General features: G+C 44.5%; 1 protein-coding gene across 2 annotated transcripts; it reads left to right on the top strand.

The window, feature by feature from the left end:
• The first annotated feature begins 2,265 nt into the window (after positions 1 to 2,265).
• On the top strand, positions 2,266 to 18,408 carry KLF15 (Kruppel like factor 15). 2 transcript variants are annotated; one of them, XM_007059961.4, is made up of 3 exons: positions 2,266 to 2,591; positions 7,493 to 8,600; positions 16,376 to 18,408. In XM_007059961.4, exons 2-3 carry the CDS (start codon positions 7,558 to 7,560, stop codon positions 16,542 to 16,544), a joined length of 1,212 nt encoding a protein of 403 aa, XP_007060023.2. In that variant the 5' UTR covers positions 2,266 to 2,591; positions 7,493 to 7,557; the 3' UTR covers positions 16,545 to 18,408. The 2 variants fall into 2 exon arrangements, with proteins under 2 accessions (XP_007060023.2, XP_043407744.1); XM_043551809.1 differs by lacking the exon at positions 2,266 to 2,591 and adding an exon at positions 2,957 to 3,223.
• Positions 18,409 to 19,134: the final 726 nt, after the last annotated feature.

Below are 19,134 nucleotides of genomic sequence, written 5' to 3' on the forward strand. Positions count from 1 at the left end.
TAGTTTCACTGGGTAAACTGGTGACATGCAAAAAAAACTAAACCAAACCAAACCCACCAAAAGGAAAACTGACCATAAATGATGTAAAAATGATTTTTTTTCACTTTTAATAATGTATTGTAATAGTATTAGTAACAAAAAATAAGTATTCTTTAAAACCCTTCCTTTGAATCCTTCTAGCTCCCCTCCCCACCTGTTTTCGCTACAAGTTTAATCATCTTGTCTTCACCTTCGGCTTCTAGGGTTCTGCATAGCTCCACTCCTTTCTGACCTGATTTTTTTATCACATCATACCTTGCCCTCTCCTCTCCCCTAATTAGGGTGACCAGACAGCAAGTTTGAAAAATCGGGATGGGGGTGGGGGGTAATAGGAGCCTATATAAGAAAAAGACCCAAAAATCGGAACTGTCCCTATAAAATCAGGACATCTTGTCACCCTACCCCTAATGATGCCAGCCTCTGTGCATTATCCATCTACCCACACCTACATACAGCTGGCTCCATGTCTTCTTCTACCCCACCCCTCCCAGCTATAGTGCACCAAGCCATTATCTCCGGGGTTCTCAAATGGGGGGTTGGGACCCCTCAGGGGGTCACGAGGTTATTACATGGGGAGTCACGAGCTGTCAGCCTCCACCCCAAACCCCGCTTTGCCTCCATCATTTATCATGGTGTTAAATATATTAAAAAGTGTTTTAAATGTATAAAGGGGGTTGCACTCAGAGGTTTGCTATGTGAAAGGGGTCACCAGTACAAAAGTTTGAGAATCACTGCATTTATCCTCTGTCCATTCATATTCTACCTAAAAGCTCCTTCTGAGATGCTCCCAAGAAATGAGTCAGCAAGAGCAATTTCCCACTGCGTTCTCTCTGTTCTGTGTTGTCTTATTTAAGCTATAACCTCTTCAAAGTAGGGACTGTCTGTATTGTGTGCCTGACACAAGGCTGAGCAGATTGTTGGCAGGCACTTAAAACCAATTGAGTGGAAAGATGGTCTAGTAGTTAAGGATGGGACTCAGGAGATCTGGCTTTAAATCCTACCTCTATCACAGACTTTCTGTTCCACCTTGAGCAAGTGGCTTAATCTCTCTGTGCCTTGGTTTCCCCATCTGTCAAATGGGGATAATCAAGCTTCCTTTCTCAGATCCTTTTTCCTGCCTTGTCTATTTAGGAGATAAGCTCATTGGGGGCAGTGACTGTCCCTCGGTATGTGTTTCCACAGCACAGAACAACACAGATGGGCTTTGATGTTGGTGATATTTAATGCAAATCATTGAGAGTATTTGTTGCTGTGATCACTTTAATCACTTTAATCACTTTAAATTTTGACATGGTCCTTTTCCCGGTGTTCAAACAGCTCTGCTAAAAATGGATCAACATTTTGTTTAAAAGAAGGTTTCCGAGTAACAGCCGTGTTAGTCTGTATTCACAAAAAGAAAAGGAGTACTTGTGGCACCTTAGAGACTAACCAATTTATTTGAGCATAAGCTTTCATGAGCTACAGCTCACTTCATCAGATGCATACTGTGGAAAGTGTAGAAGATCTTTTTATACACACAAAGCATGAAAAAATACCTCCCTCCACCCCACTCTCCTGATGGTAATAGCTTATCTAAAGTGATCACTCTCCTTACAATGTGTATGATAATCAAGTTGGGCCATTTCCAGCAGAAATCCAGGTCTCTCCCCCCAGGTTCAGTGCATGTTTGTCCTGCATCCTTTCCGAACAGCAGTATCCCAGGGCCGGTCAGAAGCCAAGGACAGACAAGGCAAGACTTAAAGAAAGGGAAATGGATTCAGATCCATTCATAAGACTGGCATGCGTCTTGAACATTTCCAGCTTTGCAGACTACAATCTGCACTCAAACCAGCCTCCTACCCGCCCCCACCAACCCAAACCTGGCCCTGTTAGAGAAAAATTCTCCGTGTGGTTTCTCCCAGGTTTTGCAGTCCTCAAAATATCCCCAAGGTATTTCTACCTCTCATTCACATGATCTTCACTGTCATGGCTCAGAGATCGAGTAAGCAGGGAAGCAGCCAAACATTCCTGCCTGCGCTCGGTTGGCTGGGATACAGACCAGGAGGGGGCAGGCAGCAGAGGGAGAGGAGGCGGAGGGGAAGGCAAAGGCAGAGGGAGGATAGGGTGCCAGATGCTTCCATTGACGACAAAACCCTCCGGCCAGCCCCTTTGCTTCTGCTTTGGCCAATGACGTGAGCGGCTTTGGTCGAGCCTCTTTCAAGCCTTCCTCTGCCTTCACTGTGATAACCTCCCTGGCAGTCATGTGACGGGGATATAGTACTACACTAGCGGAGCTAAAGGACACATCAGCAGCCCGGCCAGCGCCGTTGCAAATCGGGACCCTGCCTCTAGGCAGTTTTCAGGGACAACATTTAACAAGCGGCCAGGCCCCCTCCTTAGGAGCGCTGTGGGGTTTGGTGATTGCTGGGGGTGTCGCGCTGGTTCTGAACGCCACGAGGAGCTGCTGCCCGCTGGGATCTTGCTTGTCTTTGATTTGGGGTGTTCTTGGTTTTTTTTGTTTTGTTTTGTTTTGTTTTGTTTTTTGGTGTGTGTGTCTGTCCAGAAAAGTTCAGGTAAGGAGTAAAGACACGTTTCTCACCCGCGGGGCGGGGGGCTCTGGGTCCCGTAGCGTGGAGCACCCTGCCTGCAGGGGGCTGGCCGGGTTAGCGCTGCCCGCTGGGGCCAAGGGAAGGAGATCTCCGGGATTGCTGGGGGGGGAATCCCCGGGAGGGGGGGTGGGAACATGCTGGAGAGAAGCTTTGGGATCAGCGTTGGGGAGGGGGAAGGAGGAGATCCGGATTTGTTGAAGGGCCCTGCAAAGGGGGGTATGTGTGTGTGTGGGGGGGTCCTTCGTGCCATCCAGTCCCAATGGACTCTGGAAGATAAGACCCCACAAGCTGGCTGTATTTACACAGGCTCCTCTTTCTGCAGGGGGCGGGGGAGCTGGTCGGGCAGGAGCCGGGGCGATGTTTATAACCATATGTTGGCCGGACTGGCAGCGAAGGGACAGTTTCCTCTGCCCAGCGCTGAGACCCGCTTCATTTGCAAGACGGGGCCAGGAATCACCCCGCTCTCCAAGCCAGGAGCCTGCCCGCTCTCTGCCGATGCAATGCGCCCCGGGATTAGAGACTTTACCCCCCCCCCCCCCCCCAGCACCCTCCCCTCGGACGCGGGGGAGGATTAGCTCTTTGCAGAAGGATAACGAGTAGGTGGTTAACCCACCCCCCCCACACACACACTCTCTCTTTTCTTTGCACGGGGGTGGCCGCACCCGGCGTTGCGATGCATGGATGTGGATTGCAGGGGTCGGTTGTTTTGTGGCTCCGGACAGGAGCAAAAGGGAGACATCCCTCCTCCCCCCCACCGCCCCGCAGGAGAGCATCGGGCTGCAAAGCTCAAGCCCATCTCCCCCGGGCGCGCCGGGAGACGCGTGCCCCTCTGCGTGCAGGCCGGCCGGGGCTGCTCGGGAAGGCGCTGGCGGGGAGCAGGAGCCGGAGCAGGGGGAGGCTGCGTGTGCTCTGCTCGCAGGCTGTTATGGCAGTGTTGACAGGCGAAGCGGCGAGGCAGGGTTACTCTCGGTCAAGCTGAGCTCTGGGGCCGAGGAAGGGGGGGGGGGGGGCGGAGCAGCATCAATGCACTGGGTTCCTTCGCTCCATGTCCAGCCCCGCCAGGTGGGCTAAACACAGCCGGGCTCTTCAGCCATGAGTGCAGAGGAAACCCCAACTCCTGGGCTGACGCACAGCCTGGCAAGGCCCGAGGGGCTCGGAAATGCAGCATCCCCTGTCCCGTCTTTCTGCCCCGTGCGGCGCATCAGTTGCCGGGGCTCCATTCACTAATGAGAAATTAGCATAGAAATGCCTGGAACGAATGTGTGACCAGCATGTGCTTGCGACCGAGGCAGCGGATTATTGTTTCACCGTCGCTGCTGCCAGGGTTGCTGTAGATTAAAGTGTTTCCTCTGTAAGAGGGCAGGAGAAAGTGGAAGAGCTTTTCAAAAGCCTGCTTTCTCCAAAAGGGTTCTGGGGCGTTTGCAGGCTGTGGAATGAGGAAACCAGATGAGCTGGAAAGCATTTTTCTGAACTTCCTACTAATGCTCAGGCTGTCCCCTAAGACCACCCCTTTAAAAGTAGCTCTCACCAGATCATGCTGTATCAAATGCCTCCTCTCTTTAATGCACCTTGCAGAGGTAATCGTTGGCATGACTACTTTGTATTGTAAAATGTACTGTAAAGAGGCTCCTTATCAGGAAAATTACTTTGGAGAACTAATTTCAGTAATGCAGCTCCCAGGCTGCTAATAGAAAATGGATTTTTCTATTTTAAAAATGCCTTTATATGTTAACTGGCTCCTGATTTCTTTGAAATTCAAGGCCCACAGTGTTTCAAAGTCACTTTATAGTCAGCTTTATGGACCAGCTGGAGCAGGATCAGGCCCTTGCATGCATTTTTAATCCTCAGAGAAAAGCGATTTCCCTGGAAAATGGTTGTCAGCATATCCACAGCTGCTGAGCAAGCACCAATTGCCAAAATATGCTATTGGTGTTATCAGTTGCGTGCTATGGTATTTCCTATGATGTTGTAAACATCACCAGGAATAACAGGCTGCTAAATTTCTGCCTATCTTTCAGCAAGCCGCTGAGGCCTTGACTTTTGTAATTTTTAATCTGAAACATTGCTGTACAGGGGCATATGTGCTCTATCCTTTTATTAGCCAGTCACTAATCAGACAACTGTTAAACAGAACAATGTGACTCTGGCATAACATGCAAGAAAACAAAGCTGAGAACTCTTTTGAAACTTGGAGACCATAGTGCTGCTGTGCGCTGTTAATCAGCTGCTACATTTCACCCCAGAGGTGGCTGCATTTCAGTGGCATAAGAAGTGAAGCCTCTTTTATAAATCATTTTGGAATGCTTATGGATGCAAATGCTGTGTATAAATGTTAGATATATGATATAATCATTATTTTGTATTAACCTAACTGGTTCTTGTTTCTTTGCAAATGTCTGGTTTGGGCCATATCTTTAGCCGCAGTACTGAGGGTCTTTTGCTCTTTAGATTGGCTAGTAGTGTGGCCATTTTGTCATTAATTTCAGTGGGAGCAAGAATGGCTTCCAGATTGAAATGGACATTTAAGAAATCTTTACAAAAAAAATGTTTTTTCTATGCTAATTTTGCTGCCACTCAGGTACTTTCTCTCTCTCTCTCTCTCTCTCACACACACACACATACACACACACACACGCCAATCTCTCTTCAGCAAAAATGTCTTGTGTGCAAAATCTTTGTGGTCACAGCAATAGCAGTGAGCTGGAGCAAAATGGGAATAGGCAGGATTTGAAGCCATCTGCCATATGGGAATGTGCCCTCCCCTCTGCCCCACATTAAACTGTGGTTATCTCTGCTTTTGAGACAAGCAAGATATTAATCAGCGAACCCTTTTTGGAAGCAATAAAAGATTCACAGAGCCAGATTCTGATCTCTGTTCACTGGTCTACATCTGGAGTAACTCAGCTCCACTGACTTCTGTTGGAGTAATTGAATTTGCACAAAATCTGACTTGTAATCCCCTAGGCATATTTCAGGTATGCTGGCAATCACTTTTACTATTAGAAATGATTATATGCTAAGGTCACAGAACATGGACACTAACCTTTGTTTGAACTTCCTCACTTTGAGCACAGGTGAGTATTTCATTATCAGTTTGCAAGAATAGATGACTGACAGTGGATGCAAACCAGGAAAATGTACAACTTGGCTTTTAATTCCCTTTTCTTTGGAACTACCACCACCACCCTCCTCCACACATAAACATAAATAAGGAAGCTGTAGCTTTAAGAAGTGTGTTTTTACTTTTACTTCCTGTGGAACATTAATAGACTGATGCTGATGGAGCATGTGAAGGTTGCTGTGCACTGCATCAGCTATAGATTGAGTGCACAGATGTATTTTTATCTCCTCCTAGAAGACAGAGACAGAGGCAAATTGCAGATCAGGCAGCATAGGTGCCCTGGAGTAATAATAAACAGCTCCCACCCTTCCCAAAACTGGACGCTATTGACTATTCATGGCAAAGTGTCCACAGCACAGCAGTAGAGCCTGTGGAAAATGACAGTGTGCAACAAGCTTGACTGGCATTTCCTTCATGCTCGGTCACATGCCTTCTGATTGCCTGTCCCTCTCTCTCAAACGCACCCTTATTGACCGATCAAATTATATCTATCGCTGCAATCCACATACCTTCCACAGGGAGGCGTGTTTTATTATGTACATATGCAGCTCAGTTTTCAGTCAGTCACCTTGAGCAGAGCAGAGGGCCCAGGGTCAGTGTTCAGCAAAGTCTGCACATCTGCATTTTAGCTCCTTAAGAGTTATATCGTGCAGCCGTCAAGCAGTGTTTTCTCAGACAAAACTCCCAGTAAGACTGCTGTGCCTGAATTGAGGCCTGCAGGAATTGCATTGGCTTCAGAGGGAGTTTTGCCTGAGGGTTGCAAAATAAGCGTCAGAGCCTGTCGTTCTTTATTCAGGGGAGTAGTCCCACTGACTTCAACCAGAACGCTCAAGTGAGTAAGAGGTTGAAGGATCAGGCCCATTGGCCCTACTAAATTGCGTGTGTTCAGAATATAACAAAATGCAGTCACTTGCTGTAGTCACAATGAGTTGAAATCCTACGCAAGAGCTTTGTTCCAAGTTCCCAGTTTAGAAGTTGGCACCATGTTTAGATCATCTCAAAGCTGTGTATCCAAGTGACAGGCAGCGTGGAATAATGAGGTGACACTCGCACAATCAGCTGGCCTGCCAGCACATGGTAATTAGCCCAGCATGGTGCCAGTCCTATTAAGGGTGATGCAGGTGATGATGACGTTAGTAAACTGATTCATTACATCTGGAAAGGAAAATCTTACTAGTAAATGCTGAAGCACAATAAATATTTTTGGCTCCTAGCAGATTGGTCCTTGCATTATGCAGATTAGCCTATATTTGAATAACTGAGACAGTGAAAAATAAAGTCAATGAAAAGCTATAAGATAAGGAAAGGATAGTGTTCTTTCATGGGCACAAGTTATAAACTTTATTTTTATTTGCTTTTTGGGTGGTAAAAATTTCAACACTTTTTTTCCCCCCATTCCCTTCTTTGGCTCTCTGTTTCCTTGTCAGACAAAAGATTATAAATGTATTTCCTCTTGCCAGTAATAGTCTGAGAAGGCACTGTAAATCTACAGAACACTTAGTTGTGAAATGATTTCTGAAAGAATTCTTTTGCAAACATGTGGTGCAATCTTGGAAAATGCCTAGGCACTCAGAATCCTTTGGGGGTGATACAGCAATATGAAAGCATGTAGCAACATGTGTTCCCAGTGAAACTGCATGCGGTTGACTCTCATTTGAGCTGGAGAGATTTGTAGGTCTAGTGCATGGAGATGAATGATTAAACCTGACTTCTGACTGTCAATATTTTTGTTCCCTATATTCAGGCTTTCGCTTGAGCTTTCACTGTGTGGTATATGCTGGTGGGATATCCGTAACAGATTATCCAGGAATGGTGGATCACTTGCTTCCGGCTGATGAATATTTTTCATCCACAAGGTCCCCTGTTGGATACTTTGGGGACATGATGGCCGGTGGGAGGTCATATCAGATGCTGCCCTCACCGGTGTCAGAAGATGACAGCGATTCTTCAAGCTTTTGCTCTTGTTCCAGCCCCGATTCCCAGGTTCTCAGCTCTAGCTATGGAAGCACATCTAGCGCTGAAAGTCAAGATAGCATTTTAGACTATTTACTGTCCCAGGCTTCCTTGGGGAACACCCCTGCCTCTTGGTGGGACAAAAGGAGACTTCAACCAGTAGTGAAAGAGGAGTATTTCAGATTGCCTGAGTTCACAGTGGATATGGAAGATTCTGGACCATTTCAGCCCACACTTGAGGAGATTGAGGAGTTTCTGGAAGAAAACATGGAGTTGGATCTCAAGGAAGGGCCTAAAAGTGAGACCAAGGACTTGAGAGCTTGCAGCCAAGTTTCCGTTGCTTCAGTCCAGCAAAAAGACCATATGGTACCTAGCATTAATTTAAAAGAAAGTAAAAGCGAACAATCAAGTAGCTCAACAGAAGGTAGTGATGTTTCAAATGGAGCACTATCCCTGGAGGGAGGGATACCTGTCATGCTCCAAATTCAGCCTGTACAGATCAAACAAGAGTCAAATACAAGCCCTAGTTCACAAGGACCAGCACAAGAGAATATTAAAATTGCACAGCTCCTAGTCAACATTCAAGGACAGACATTTGCACTTGTGCCGCAGATTGTTCAGTCATCCAATTTGAACTTGTCTTCTAAATTTGTCCGCATAGCTCCAGTCCCTATTGCTGCAAAGCCTATTGGGCCAGGAGGCATGATCCAGGGTCAAACGGGGATCATCGTGGGCCAGAAATTTCAAAAGAACCCTGCGGCAGAACTCATTAAAATGCACAAATGTTCTTTCCCTGGCTGTACCAAGATGTACACTAAAAGCAGCCATTTGAAAGCGCACCTGAGGAGACACACAGGAGAAAAACCTTTTGCATGCACGTGGCCCGGATGTGGATGGAGGTCAGTACTGTGATGCACTAGTACTCCGTATCCAATAAACATTTCATTCACTTGACATAATATGCCAGCCAAACAGGTTTGAACCAAGTTCATTTATAAACAATTTTGCTGTTCTCTGAAACCTGTTTGGTTGGTTTTAAAATTAAAACCACTTTTCTTAATGTTAGGGACTTTGGTGTGTTGAATAGCAGAACATTACTGTTGACATTCACTGTACAAAAGTCTAAAAAAATACCCCAGTGACTGGTATTTCATTTCATAATGGCCAGATTAGACTTGCTCCTGCAGATATTGCTTTGTATATTCATTGGTCCCATTGCAGCATACCATCTCCAATGTACCATTGATGCAAACTAGGACACACAAAGCAAATTGGGTCATTGGAGCACAGTCACTTCATTACCAGTACTACATGATTATATGTATTTGGAGATTCAACTACATGGAGGTCAAATACAATCAGTGAAGGGCTATGAATGACATATATGCTTAATAAAACCCTAATAAAATTTTAAAACATTATAAGCAATTTTGTAATTTCCAGAACAAAATACTAGCTTGGGAATGCTGTCTCATCATAGGGTCTGCTACTCCAATTTAATCTGTGTTTATTTTATGTTCTGGTTTAGAAATGTATATTAGTTCTCATCCAGATGTGCCCCTGAGTGTTGTACATTTCAAAAGTAATCAGTGAAAACAATCAGAAGGGGTGGTTAAAAATTTTCTGTCAAAACTTTTCTTCAGTGGACAATTGAGTTTTTGAATAAGTAAAAATTTACTTTAGCTTTAGCTTTCCTCAAAATTTTTGATTATTTGTTGGAAAACTGGAAACTGACAAATATTTCTTTTGTGATTAAAAAGTTGAAATTTCCCATGGAAACCCCTTCTCCTCCATTTTTCAATCTGCTCTGGAACCCAGCCAGTTTCTTAACTGAGCAACGAAACTTCCTACACTTTGATGAAAACCAAACATCATCTCAAATCCCTCCTGTTAAATTGTACCAAAATGATTTGAAAGACTTGGCAAAAGGAAAAACTTTCTGTAGTGCTTTGGTGAGCAATGTGTGGTTAGGAAATGGGTCACACTCATTGTGAACTGAAGAGATAAGAGGAGAGACATGAGTAAAATTGCAGGTATGTGAGATATAGGACCACTAGGGATGGATGAATTTGTTTGAAAGGAAAAAGTCGGAACTAGTCTGAATCTTGTCCCTTTCCTCCAACTGATACACTGAGCTTTCCCCATTGCCACTAGGGCTGAGTGGATCATTTGTAGCTAATACTTCTTGTGATCAGTTTCCTCCCTTTTCTCATTCATGGAGGTTCCATGAGCAGATTGCAATTTTCCTTCATTTATTTGCTACCAATGAAATTTTTCACAAGCTTTGTTTACTTCCAGCCTTGTGATTCAAAATGAACTGAAATTCGACTGTGTCTCTCAGTTGTGATGGGTCACATAAATCACATGGCATTTTCCCATGCCCTCATTGGCATAGCATCGTCCTTTCTATTTGACTTTCAGAGTCAGTGCTTGCAAGGAGCATATTTAAGATTTGTTTTCTGCTAGTATCTGTGCAAACGTAACGCTTGCTTTCTATGAGCCATGATGCTGGTGAAACTTGATTGTCCAAATTTTTGTGGAAGGGGAACAAAACAAAGGGTTGAAATTTGGCCAAAGTTTAATTCCTTTAAAAAGCTGAATGAATGTTTATGGGAAATTGATTTGCAATATTCAGCTAACCACTAGTGACAATGGTCCTGACCCAGGCATATTTGAGGTCAGAAGATGACTTGCCGGGGCTCTGATTGTGTCTCTATCTGATTCCGCATTGATTTCAGCAGTGCAAGATCAGACCTCAGGAGTCTGTTTGTGAATTGTTCTTTTGCGGATGATCTGTGGATGTATCTTATGAGAACACTGGTATTTTCCAGAATGTCAGTCAAAGGTGAATGATTAGGAATGCATAAGCAGCAATATAGACCAATGTTCCCTGGGGTGCTTCCCATGAAGTGACACCAAGGATGAGTGTAGCCTCTGTATGTCCACAACCTCACAAGGGTTGAAGTCTAGTGTGAATGGTGCGTAGCAAAAATGCCAAGAGGCATGTAAAGAGAAGTACTGATCCAGATGGTGAGTACATCTAGAACCTGTAATTTAAAGACCCAAATGCTTAGACAGCCATAGTTCTTTATGGGCAGAAGTCCAGTAGAGCCTAGGGATTAAATAACTTCCATACAAAAAAGGCTTGTTTCTGGCTGTTTGATGTTTTTCCAAACCCCTCATTGTGGTTGCATCTTTGCACTTAGGATAACTGAGAGCATAAGCCAGAACCCCGGATCCAAATGCCCCATAACTTTGGATGAGTTCTGATCCCAGTTTGAAATTTTTCAGCTGGGGCCCATCACTAACATAGACCAAGGAGGGGGCAGACTTTCAAAGGGGCTGTTTCCCTCTATCACAAATCTCTTAGAACAAGCTTGAGATTCCAGCACTCCCATGTGTTCTTCTCAGACATCAAAGTCAGATCTGCAGTGACATACCATAGCCAGAGCAGTGAGCACAGAATTACACAGTCCCCTTTCATCAGTAAAGCATGTTTACCTTTTCCAGAAGTTCAGGGAGAGCTGTGAGCTCACATGACTAAGTCAAGTACATCTGGAATCTGTTCTCAGTTTTATATCATCCCAAATGAATTTATGCACTGAAATTCTGCTGCTGGTTTCTTCCACGTTCTTTTCCTTTCTTCTCTGCGTGTGTATGGTGTATTTCTTTTTCAGCAAAATGAACTTAAAATCTGAGTTCATGGAAAATAGCAATTTAGAAAAATGCTGCTTGGTATCATTTGAGTCATAGTGTTTAGCTACAAGGGGGGTGTCTGTGTAAAAGCTTTTCCTTCTTCCTGTATGGACAGAAGAGCTAAACTAAACTAAACTCCCAACCAACCATATGTCATCTTTAAGTGTAGCAAAGCAAAGCGGTGGGAAAGGTTAAACTTTTGCAAGCCTCATACAGCATGGAATTCCCAAGTTCCTTTCTGAATGCTGACCACTACCAACTTTTGCCCCTCCGTCACAGAACGCGAGAGCTGCTCTTTTCAGTCTTAAGCAATATGCAAACAGCAGAGTACAGAAACTGCCAGTGACCCATTTAGTCCAGCATCCTGTTGTACCAGTCAGAGCATTGATCCGTGTCAGACCAGGCTACACCTTATGTTCATCTAGGTCAGTGGCTAATGCCTGCCGCTTCTGAGAAGGGCAAAACCATGAAACTCGCACCTGAACTTCAGTATCTTATGTAGGAAATTTGGTGAAGACAGATGCAAGCTACTGCACTTTCGAAGGAACAGTTTAAATGGCTGGTAAACCATGCTGATGAATCTGATCTCAAGATGATGATATTGGCAATGATAGAGTATAGGCAAGTTGCTGGAGTTGCCTGCTCAGGGCACCACAATGGCCCAAAAATGTGAATAAGATTCTTGGGGCTGATTCTCATTTACACCAAGACCCCTCTACACTGCATAAAGATGTGGCTGTGTTAAAGGAAGCTTACTGTGTGAGGCTGTGTATTTCCTGAGCACACAGTGCGTTACAGGACATAAGGAAAGTCCAGGTGCCGTAACTCAAGGAGGAGGTGTCGGGGGGAGGGGGAGAGATCCCTGTGAGGATTCCCTCGCCGAGATAGATCCCTCACAACGTCCTGTTAGGTAGGAGGCTTTTCCTTCTAACTTAAAAGGCGACAAGGCTCGAGCCCAAGCTTCTTGGATCCCCAGGGACACCTGCGAGGCCTGGGGCATCCACACAGAGACCCTGTGCTTCTGCTCTGGCCCTCATACAATGTGTTGTTTCCCCATCCCTCTACCATATTCCAGCCCCTCCTCCCTCAAACTTGCCCAATCTCTACCCTCTGCCCTAGCTGGCATCTCCAGAATGGCATAGAGGCTTCTGCAGGGTCTTGAGGATGGGGAAAGGTGCTGTGGAAATGGTTGAGCCTTTCTTCTGCGTGGGAAGGGGGAGATGTGCCTGAGGAGCCCCTGTGTTTGGATCTTGGGGTCACTATATGGTGCCATTATTGTTCTTTATTGTAGCTCTCGGGATTGGGGCCACATTGTGGGCACAGCCCCTGCCTGTGTCATAGGAGTGGTACAGAAAGGGCTAGTTGGATGCTCCCTTTCCTACAATACAAGACGAAGAAGAGCTAGGGCACACAGTGAAATTTAAAAGGCAACAGAAAGGAGCTACTTTATTATGAAACTTCTAGTTAACTGATGGAACTGGAATGTGCAGGAGGTCAGACTAAATGATCATGATGGTCCCTTCTGACCTTAAAGTCTACGAGTCTATAACTCAGCGCGACTGGATATTTTTAGTCCTCGTATGATTGTTATTTGTTGGAGCAATATTCTGCTTTGTACCCTCCTCTGTTATTTACATTCTTGCACCCCCCACCACTCCTGCTCCAATGCCCAGAAAGTGCACTTCAGCTCTCAGGAGCTGAAATAATTGTGCTCTCTGAATCTCCTTTCTCTTTGGGAGGCTACTTTATTTCTGAATTTAGAGGGGAACTGTGAAGGGCCGACAGGCACCCTCCCAAGTCCCTGGCAGCCTTGCCTTTGAAATAAATCCCTCAGGTGGAAAATACTTTCACCTGTTCCCGAAGTGAGAATTCTAACAAGATGCAATCACTCCCTTACAAGATAGGTCTCCCTTGAGCAGAAGCTGATAGTCTGTCTAAATAGTGTGATTCAGCTTCCTGACTGAAGCCAGCAGGTATAGTGGAAGGAAGGCAACAAACTCATTCTGCACTTACAGGGCTACATTCATCCTTGGCCCATCTCCATCAATTTCAGTGGAATTACAAGAGGGGTGAATTTGTCTCCTTGTGTTTGTGTGAGATTTCCAAACAGTCTCTGTCTTTATTTTGGAGGAGCTGTCATTTCGTAGGTGCTGGGATCATAAAATTTGGGCTGCTTATTCGTAAGTGGGGCCTCTTTTTCATTTGCTACCTGTTTGAATTTGGAATTCCATCAATTTTTTTAGACTGTAAGGCGAGACGGGACCTTTATCGTCATTTAGCCTGATCTCTGAATATCGCAGGCAATAGAATTCTAGCAGCTTTCCTGTTCTAACTTTTGGGTTGTTTTTTTTGTAAACACAGGGAGAGAGAGGGGGGTTTATTTCTGTGGGGCCCGGTAAGGTGATCTTTCCATGAATGCTGGGTAACAGCATTGCAACATTCTTACTTCTTCAGCTAAGGGCTTCGTTATGAGGCTAAGTGTATTTTTATCATGTTAACTCACAGTAGAGTCCATGGCTCACATAACACACACATCTCTGACATATAAAGAAAAGGAGTACTTGTGGCACCTTAGAGACTAACCAATTTATTTGAGCATAAGCTTTCATGAGCTACAGCTCACTTCATTGGATGCATACTGTGGAAACTGCAGAAGACATTATATACACAGAGACCATGAAACAATACCTCCTCCCACCCCACTCTCCTGCTGGTAATAGCTTAGTAAATTCCAGCCACATATGACTCCCTCCCCTCTCCCTTGGTGCAATTGCCAGGGACCCATTGCAGTTGTCTTGCTCTGAGCTTGTTTCAGGTCCCTCCATCCCACTTTTCCTTGTGTTTTATAATGATACTGACAACACAGAGAGCTGGATGAGGCAGCCCTGCATCTTCCGGCTCCTGCCTCTGCCATGAGGATTGCTCTGTGTTTGTCTCTCAAGGACCTCTCTCCTGAGGTAGATTTCTCTTCCACCTGAGAAAGTGACTACCTTTCCTGGCAAACAAATCAGTTCCTTGTCCAACATGTCTGATCCCATGTCTGTCAACTTGCCACTATGATATGTTGGTGAGGTCCTAGCAGCTCTCAGTCTGCAAAGTTCTGTATAGTATATGCTGCCCTTCCCTTTCTCTCCTGTTGAGTTGCTCTGAAAAGTTTCTCAGAGTCCTATGATCTCAGGGTTCTTAAAGATAATTCCTTTAAGGACACTGCATCAGGGCCAGCCCAATGGAGGAGTTTCACAAACAGTTCTTGGTCATGTCAGTGTTCCAGACTCTGGTCATGGCTGGGTACCCACTGCTGGAAAGGGCTAGCAGTGTTAGAGAGAGAAGTGTTCACAGGTGCAGATGGGCCCAAATTCAGCCCTGAATCACGACACTCAAGAATTTTGGGAAAGTTTGGATCTGTATCAAAATCTGAACTATCCATTCTCTCTGTAGTGGACAGTGAAATAAAAGCTTAGAATAAAAAAAAAATCCTAAATCCAAACACACCAAACTTTAGCAAAGTTTGGATCCTGACCATCAACTGGTAGCATGGGATCATCTCTAGTTGCAATTAGTATGTATTTTCTTACATGAAGGATTTAGAGTGTGAGCTGTAAAGTCTCTTTCCACCTGAAATGGTGCTCTTTATTTCCGCTCCAGAAAAATAGTATATTTACACAAGTGGTATTGTGATGGTTTTGTTCCACAAATGCACATTTTCCCACATGTCCTTTCCCCTATTTATTCAGCAAACACTCATGACTTCATGTATTTATTGTAAATAAACAGCTGGTATGGTTTCTTGAGAGTTCTTTTTCTATGCCACTCTCTGTTAGTGTTCTGGCAACTCACATTCATCACCCTTTGTTGGACAGCAGTTCTGCGTGCATCCAGAGGGAACTGTCTTAGCATGACATTGTTAACACTTGGGCTCCCAGCACTGGTCTAGGCTAGAAATAGCACCAACCCAGGCGCTGGGTCCCAAGGATTAGCTGGTTTATCTGAGTTTAAAATGGGCCTCCGAGATTCACGATGGCTATTTGGCAACTATTCCTTGGCTGTTGTGGGTGGGAGGTGTCTAAAAATAAAACGATATTGGGGAATCTAATTTTGGTAACCGAGGGCCAAATCCTTATCTCCATTTGTACCAGTGCAGATCCAGAGTAGCTGCAATGTAGTCAATAGAGTCATTCTGGGATTTACTCCAGTATAACCGTGAGCCAGAATTGACATTAATAGCCCTTTATTTAATCCTTTGGGAGAAAAGTTTCTTCCTTTCTTAGGTCAATTCAATAAGCCGAATGGCTTCAGAGTAAGCATGGCTGACTCTGCCTGGGTAGTCCCTCACATAGTATCTGGCCACGGTCTCACAATCTCGTTGTGATTGAAGATATTGCCGTTCCTCCATCATTCTGAGCATGCCAAGGTGAGACTGGCAGAAGCCTTAGCTTTGGAGCATCGGTGGTGGTCTCTGCGCAGGAGAGGCCCAGAACTGGAGTTTAAGGAAGATGCTGCGGGTTAGAATTGATGTGCATTGGCAGAGCTTTGTGGGGTTTGGGATTGGAATAGCATGGGGTGCTTGCTGCAGGTCAGGAGTGATGATGCATTAGCCGGGTTGTGTGTATGTGTAGTCAGGGATTTGGGTAAAGCTTATACACCGGTAACCCCTTTAGGGCCTGTCTCCTGTCATTGCTATCCATTCTAATTTGCATGAGCACCAAAGAATGATGCAATGAAGTGTAGTGTGTTACTGCTGCCCTCTGCTGGATAGAATGAGAACTGCTCGACTGTATGTCATGGGCCTTATACTGCTGACATATTCTCTTTTAGCTTAAGTGTTTGGGCTTCTGCAGCAGGAGGACTTGAGTTCTATCCCTGATGCTGCCATGAAGTTCCATGCATGCAGGATGGGCCATGGAAAAGTAGCAATGGCATAAAAGAATTAGCAGCAAAAATCTGAAGAGGGTTTTCTTTTCTAAACCTCTGCTTGCAGGTTCTCCAGATCAGATGAGCTCTCCCGGCACAGACGCTCCCACTCTGGAGTGAAACCTTACCAGTGTCCTGTCTGCGAGAAGAAATTTGCTCGAAGTGACCACTTATCCAAACACGTCAAGGTGCACCGGTTCCCTAGAAGCAACCGCTCTGTGCGCTCCGTGAACTGATTGGTCCCGCCTACCCCTTGCCACCTGTCCGTCCCGGAACAGCCGACAACAGCACTTTGCTCACTATATTTCTTGTGATAATTTATTTGTCTCCATAGAACGGTCAGCGCTGTTACTTCACACTACCACCTCTGAATGTTTTGTGTCCTGCCAACATGATTTGAGAACGAAGTTCTTTTGGGGGAGGGTGGGGTGGGTTTTTTATTAATATTATTATTATTATTATTTTATTTTATTTTCCTTTCCTTCTATCTTTCCCTTTGCTGCTGCTTCTTTTTGGAAATTACAGTGTTTTATTTTTAGCTGTTTTCTGCTGCACAAGGCAAATTTATGGGCTACTTGCTGCTAGTTAATTATAGTCCTGGCATTCCTGAGGGCTTTGCTCATGTACAGAGCCATTCATTGTGAGTTTTTATTAAGCTGGTCTATTTGTCCAGTTTGGAAACAGTAAATTCCTTTTGAAATGAAAACAGCTCCTTTGTTTTTGAGTCGCCTGAGCCAAGGATTTGGGGGGGCAGGCAAAAGGAGGAGGAGGAGGAACAGTTGGGAGGTGGGGAGTAGTGGGATTGGAATTTGAGCCTCTGATTTTTCCAACACACCATCCTTCAGTGGTCCTTGCCGTTCATAACTTGGTCAGCAAATCTCGTGCACCCGGAAACTGGATCTGACAATGTCTTTAAAACAAAAAACCCAAACGCTCGGGCCAGATTCAATGGGCTGGAATGAAGGCCTTTCATTATGGATCCGTGTAAACTGCCTGCATGCCTTCCATCTTACGTGGTCAATGTGTTGAGCGTGGGGGAGATGCCCACATATTTAAGGAACCAGTGATTACACCTTGGCTCTGGCTGAAACTATCCTCTTCATTATCAGGAGTGTTGTCTAGTGGTTAGAGCAGGGGAGCCTGGATGTCAGGACTCCTAGTTTCTATCCCTGGCTCTGCTGTTGTCTCACGGTGTGACACTTGGCAAGCACCAATCCTGAAAGATGCTGGGTGGGCATCTTTAACTCCCCCTGACTTCAGCAGATGCCTGCAGGCTTGGGCCCTGAATCTCTTCATAGCTTGGTTCCCCCATCTGTACAATCAGGATAATAATACTTATATCCCACCCAGGAGAGATTGTGAGGCGTAATTAATGTTTGTAAAAGCACTTTGAGATCCATAGCTGACAGGGATCTTTAAGTGCAAAGCATTATTTTATTATTAACAGCCATGTCAGAGCGCCACACAGCTGGGGTGAGTGAATGGGTGGGAACAGTAGAAACAAATACATATGGTAGCTACCTAAGTGGCTAAGAAGGGAATTTTAAACAATAATCAGATGTTATCATAACAATATTATGTTTGTGTTTCTTTTTTTGTTTTTACTTTTTAACTCTGCCGATTGTAGGACTCTTTAGAATACAGTAGAATTAAAAAATCAGAGATGATTATATAAAGGATATTGCATTTCCTTTCCACTCACAGATGGCATCTGTCTGTCTTCTTGTCAGCCAAATGGGAAATAAAACACTGCAATTCTCACATTAGTAGGTAGAAGTGGAGAACATACTGTATGTAAGAACAGTAGAGCTAAAACTACCTTATTTTAGGAATGCATTCCTTTTGTCCTCTAGAAATTAATATAAATGAACTATCTTTTGTTGACTGGTTTATCTCACATCCTATGAATGTATGTAAATAAAACTGTACATAGATGCATATCTAAATAAAATATCTTTTAATAACATATCAAAATTTGTGTAAATTGGAAACAAAAATATCTATAATGCCAGTGTACATAAGTTACAATTCTGTATATTTTCTTTTGTTCTTCATAAAATATATTTACTTTGACAATAAAATGAAAATGGAAATTTTAAATCTCTTTTGAAATGATTTTTTCCCCCAGTCCTGTTTGAGAGAAGAAATTAGTTCTTGAGTTTTGTTTCACCTGGACATAACTTCTTAGGTATGGGCTGAAAGGGTGAGGCTGGAGTTGGTCCACAGTGAACTTCAGAAGCTTTTGTGATCCTGATAGGCCCAAAGTTAACTGTAGTGATGTTTGCTCTGCTTCATGTGACAGGCATAGGACCAATATTCAGCATGGACCTGAGCTCAGAAATTATTGGGGGTCCTGAGACGTTTCTGTTCCCTCTTCTATTCTATTTAAGTTTTCATGCCATGCCTGTCAGTCACTGTGTTGCTCTCTTTGGTATCTGATTGCCATGGAACATGTTTGCAGTGCAAATGTGGTTAACGAATGAAAAGCTAACAGGGCTGAAGGCAGTGGGGGTCTAGTGGTTAGTGTGTAGAACAAGGACTCAGGGCTGCAGGGTTCTAGCCATGGCTCTGTCAATAGCTCGCTGCGTGACCCAGGGCAAAGTACTGAACCACTCTATGCCTCAGTTTCCTCATCTATAAAATGGGCATAATGATACACCACAGAAATATTGCAGGGGTTTAATTATGTTTATAAGATGCTAAGATGAAAGGTGCTAAAGAAGAGCCAGGGATTATTATTAGTAATAATAGTCATAGGGCTAGATTGTGAAATTAATCAGCCAGTAGGAAGATCCTGTATGACATAACACAGATTTAATTGCTAAT

The sequence above is a fragment of the Chelonia mydas genome, chromosome 7 (assembly GCF_015237465.2).
Source record: "Chelonia mydas isolate rCheMyd1 chromosome 7, rCheMyd1.pri.v2, whole genome shotgun sequence".
Taxonomy (NCBI): domain Eukaryota; kingdom Metazoa; phylum Chordata; order Testudines; family Cheloniidae; genus Chelonia; species Chelonia mydas.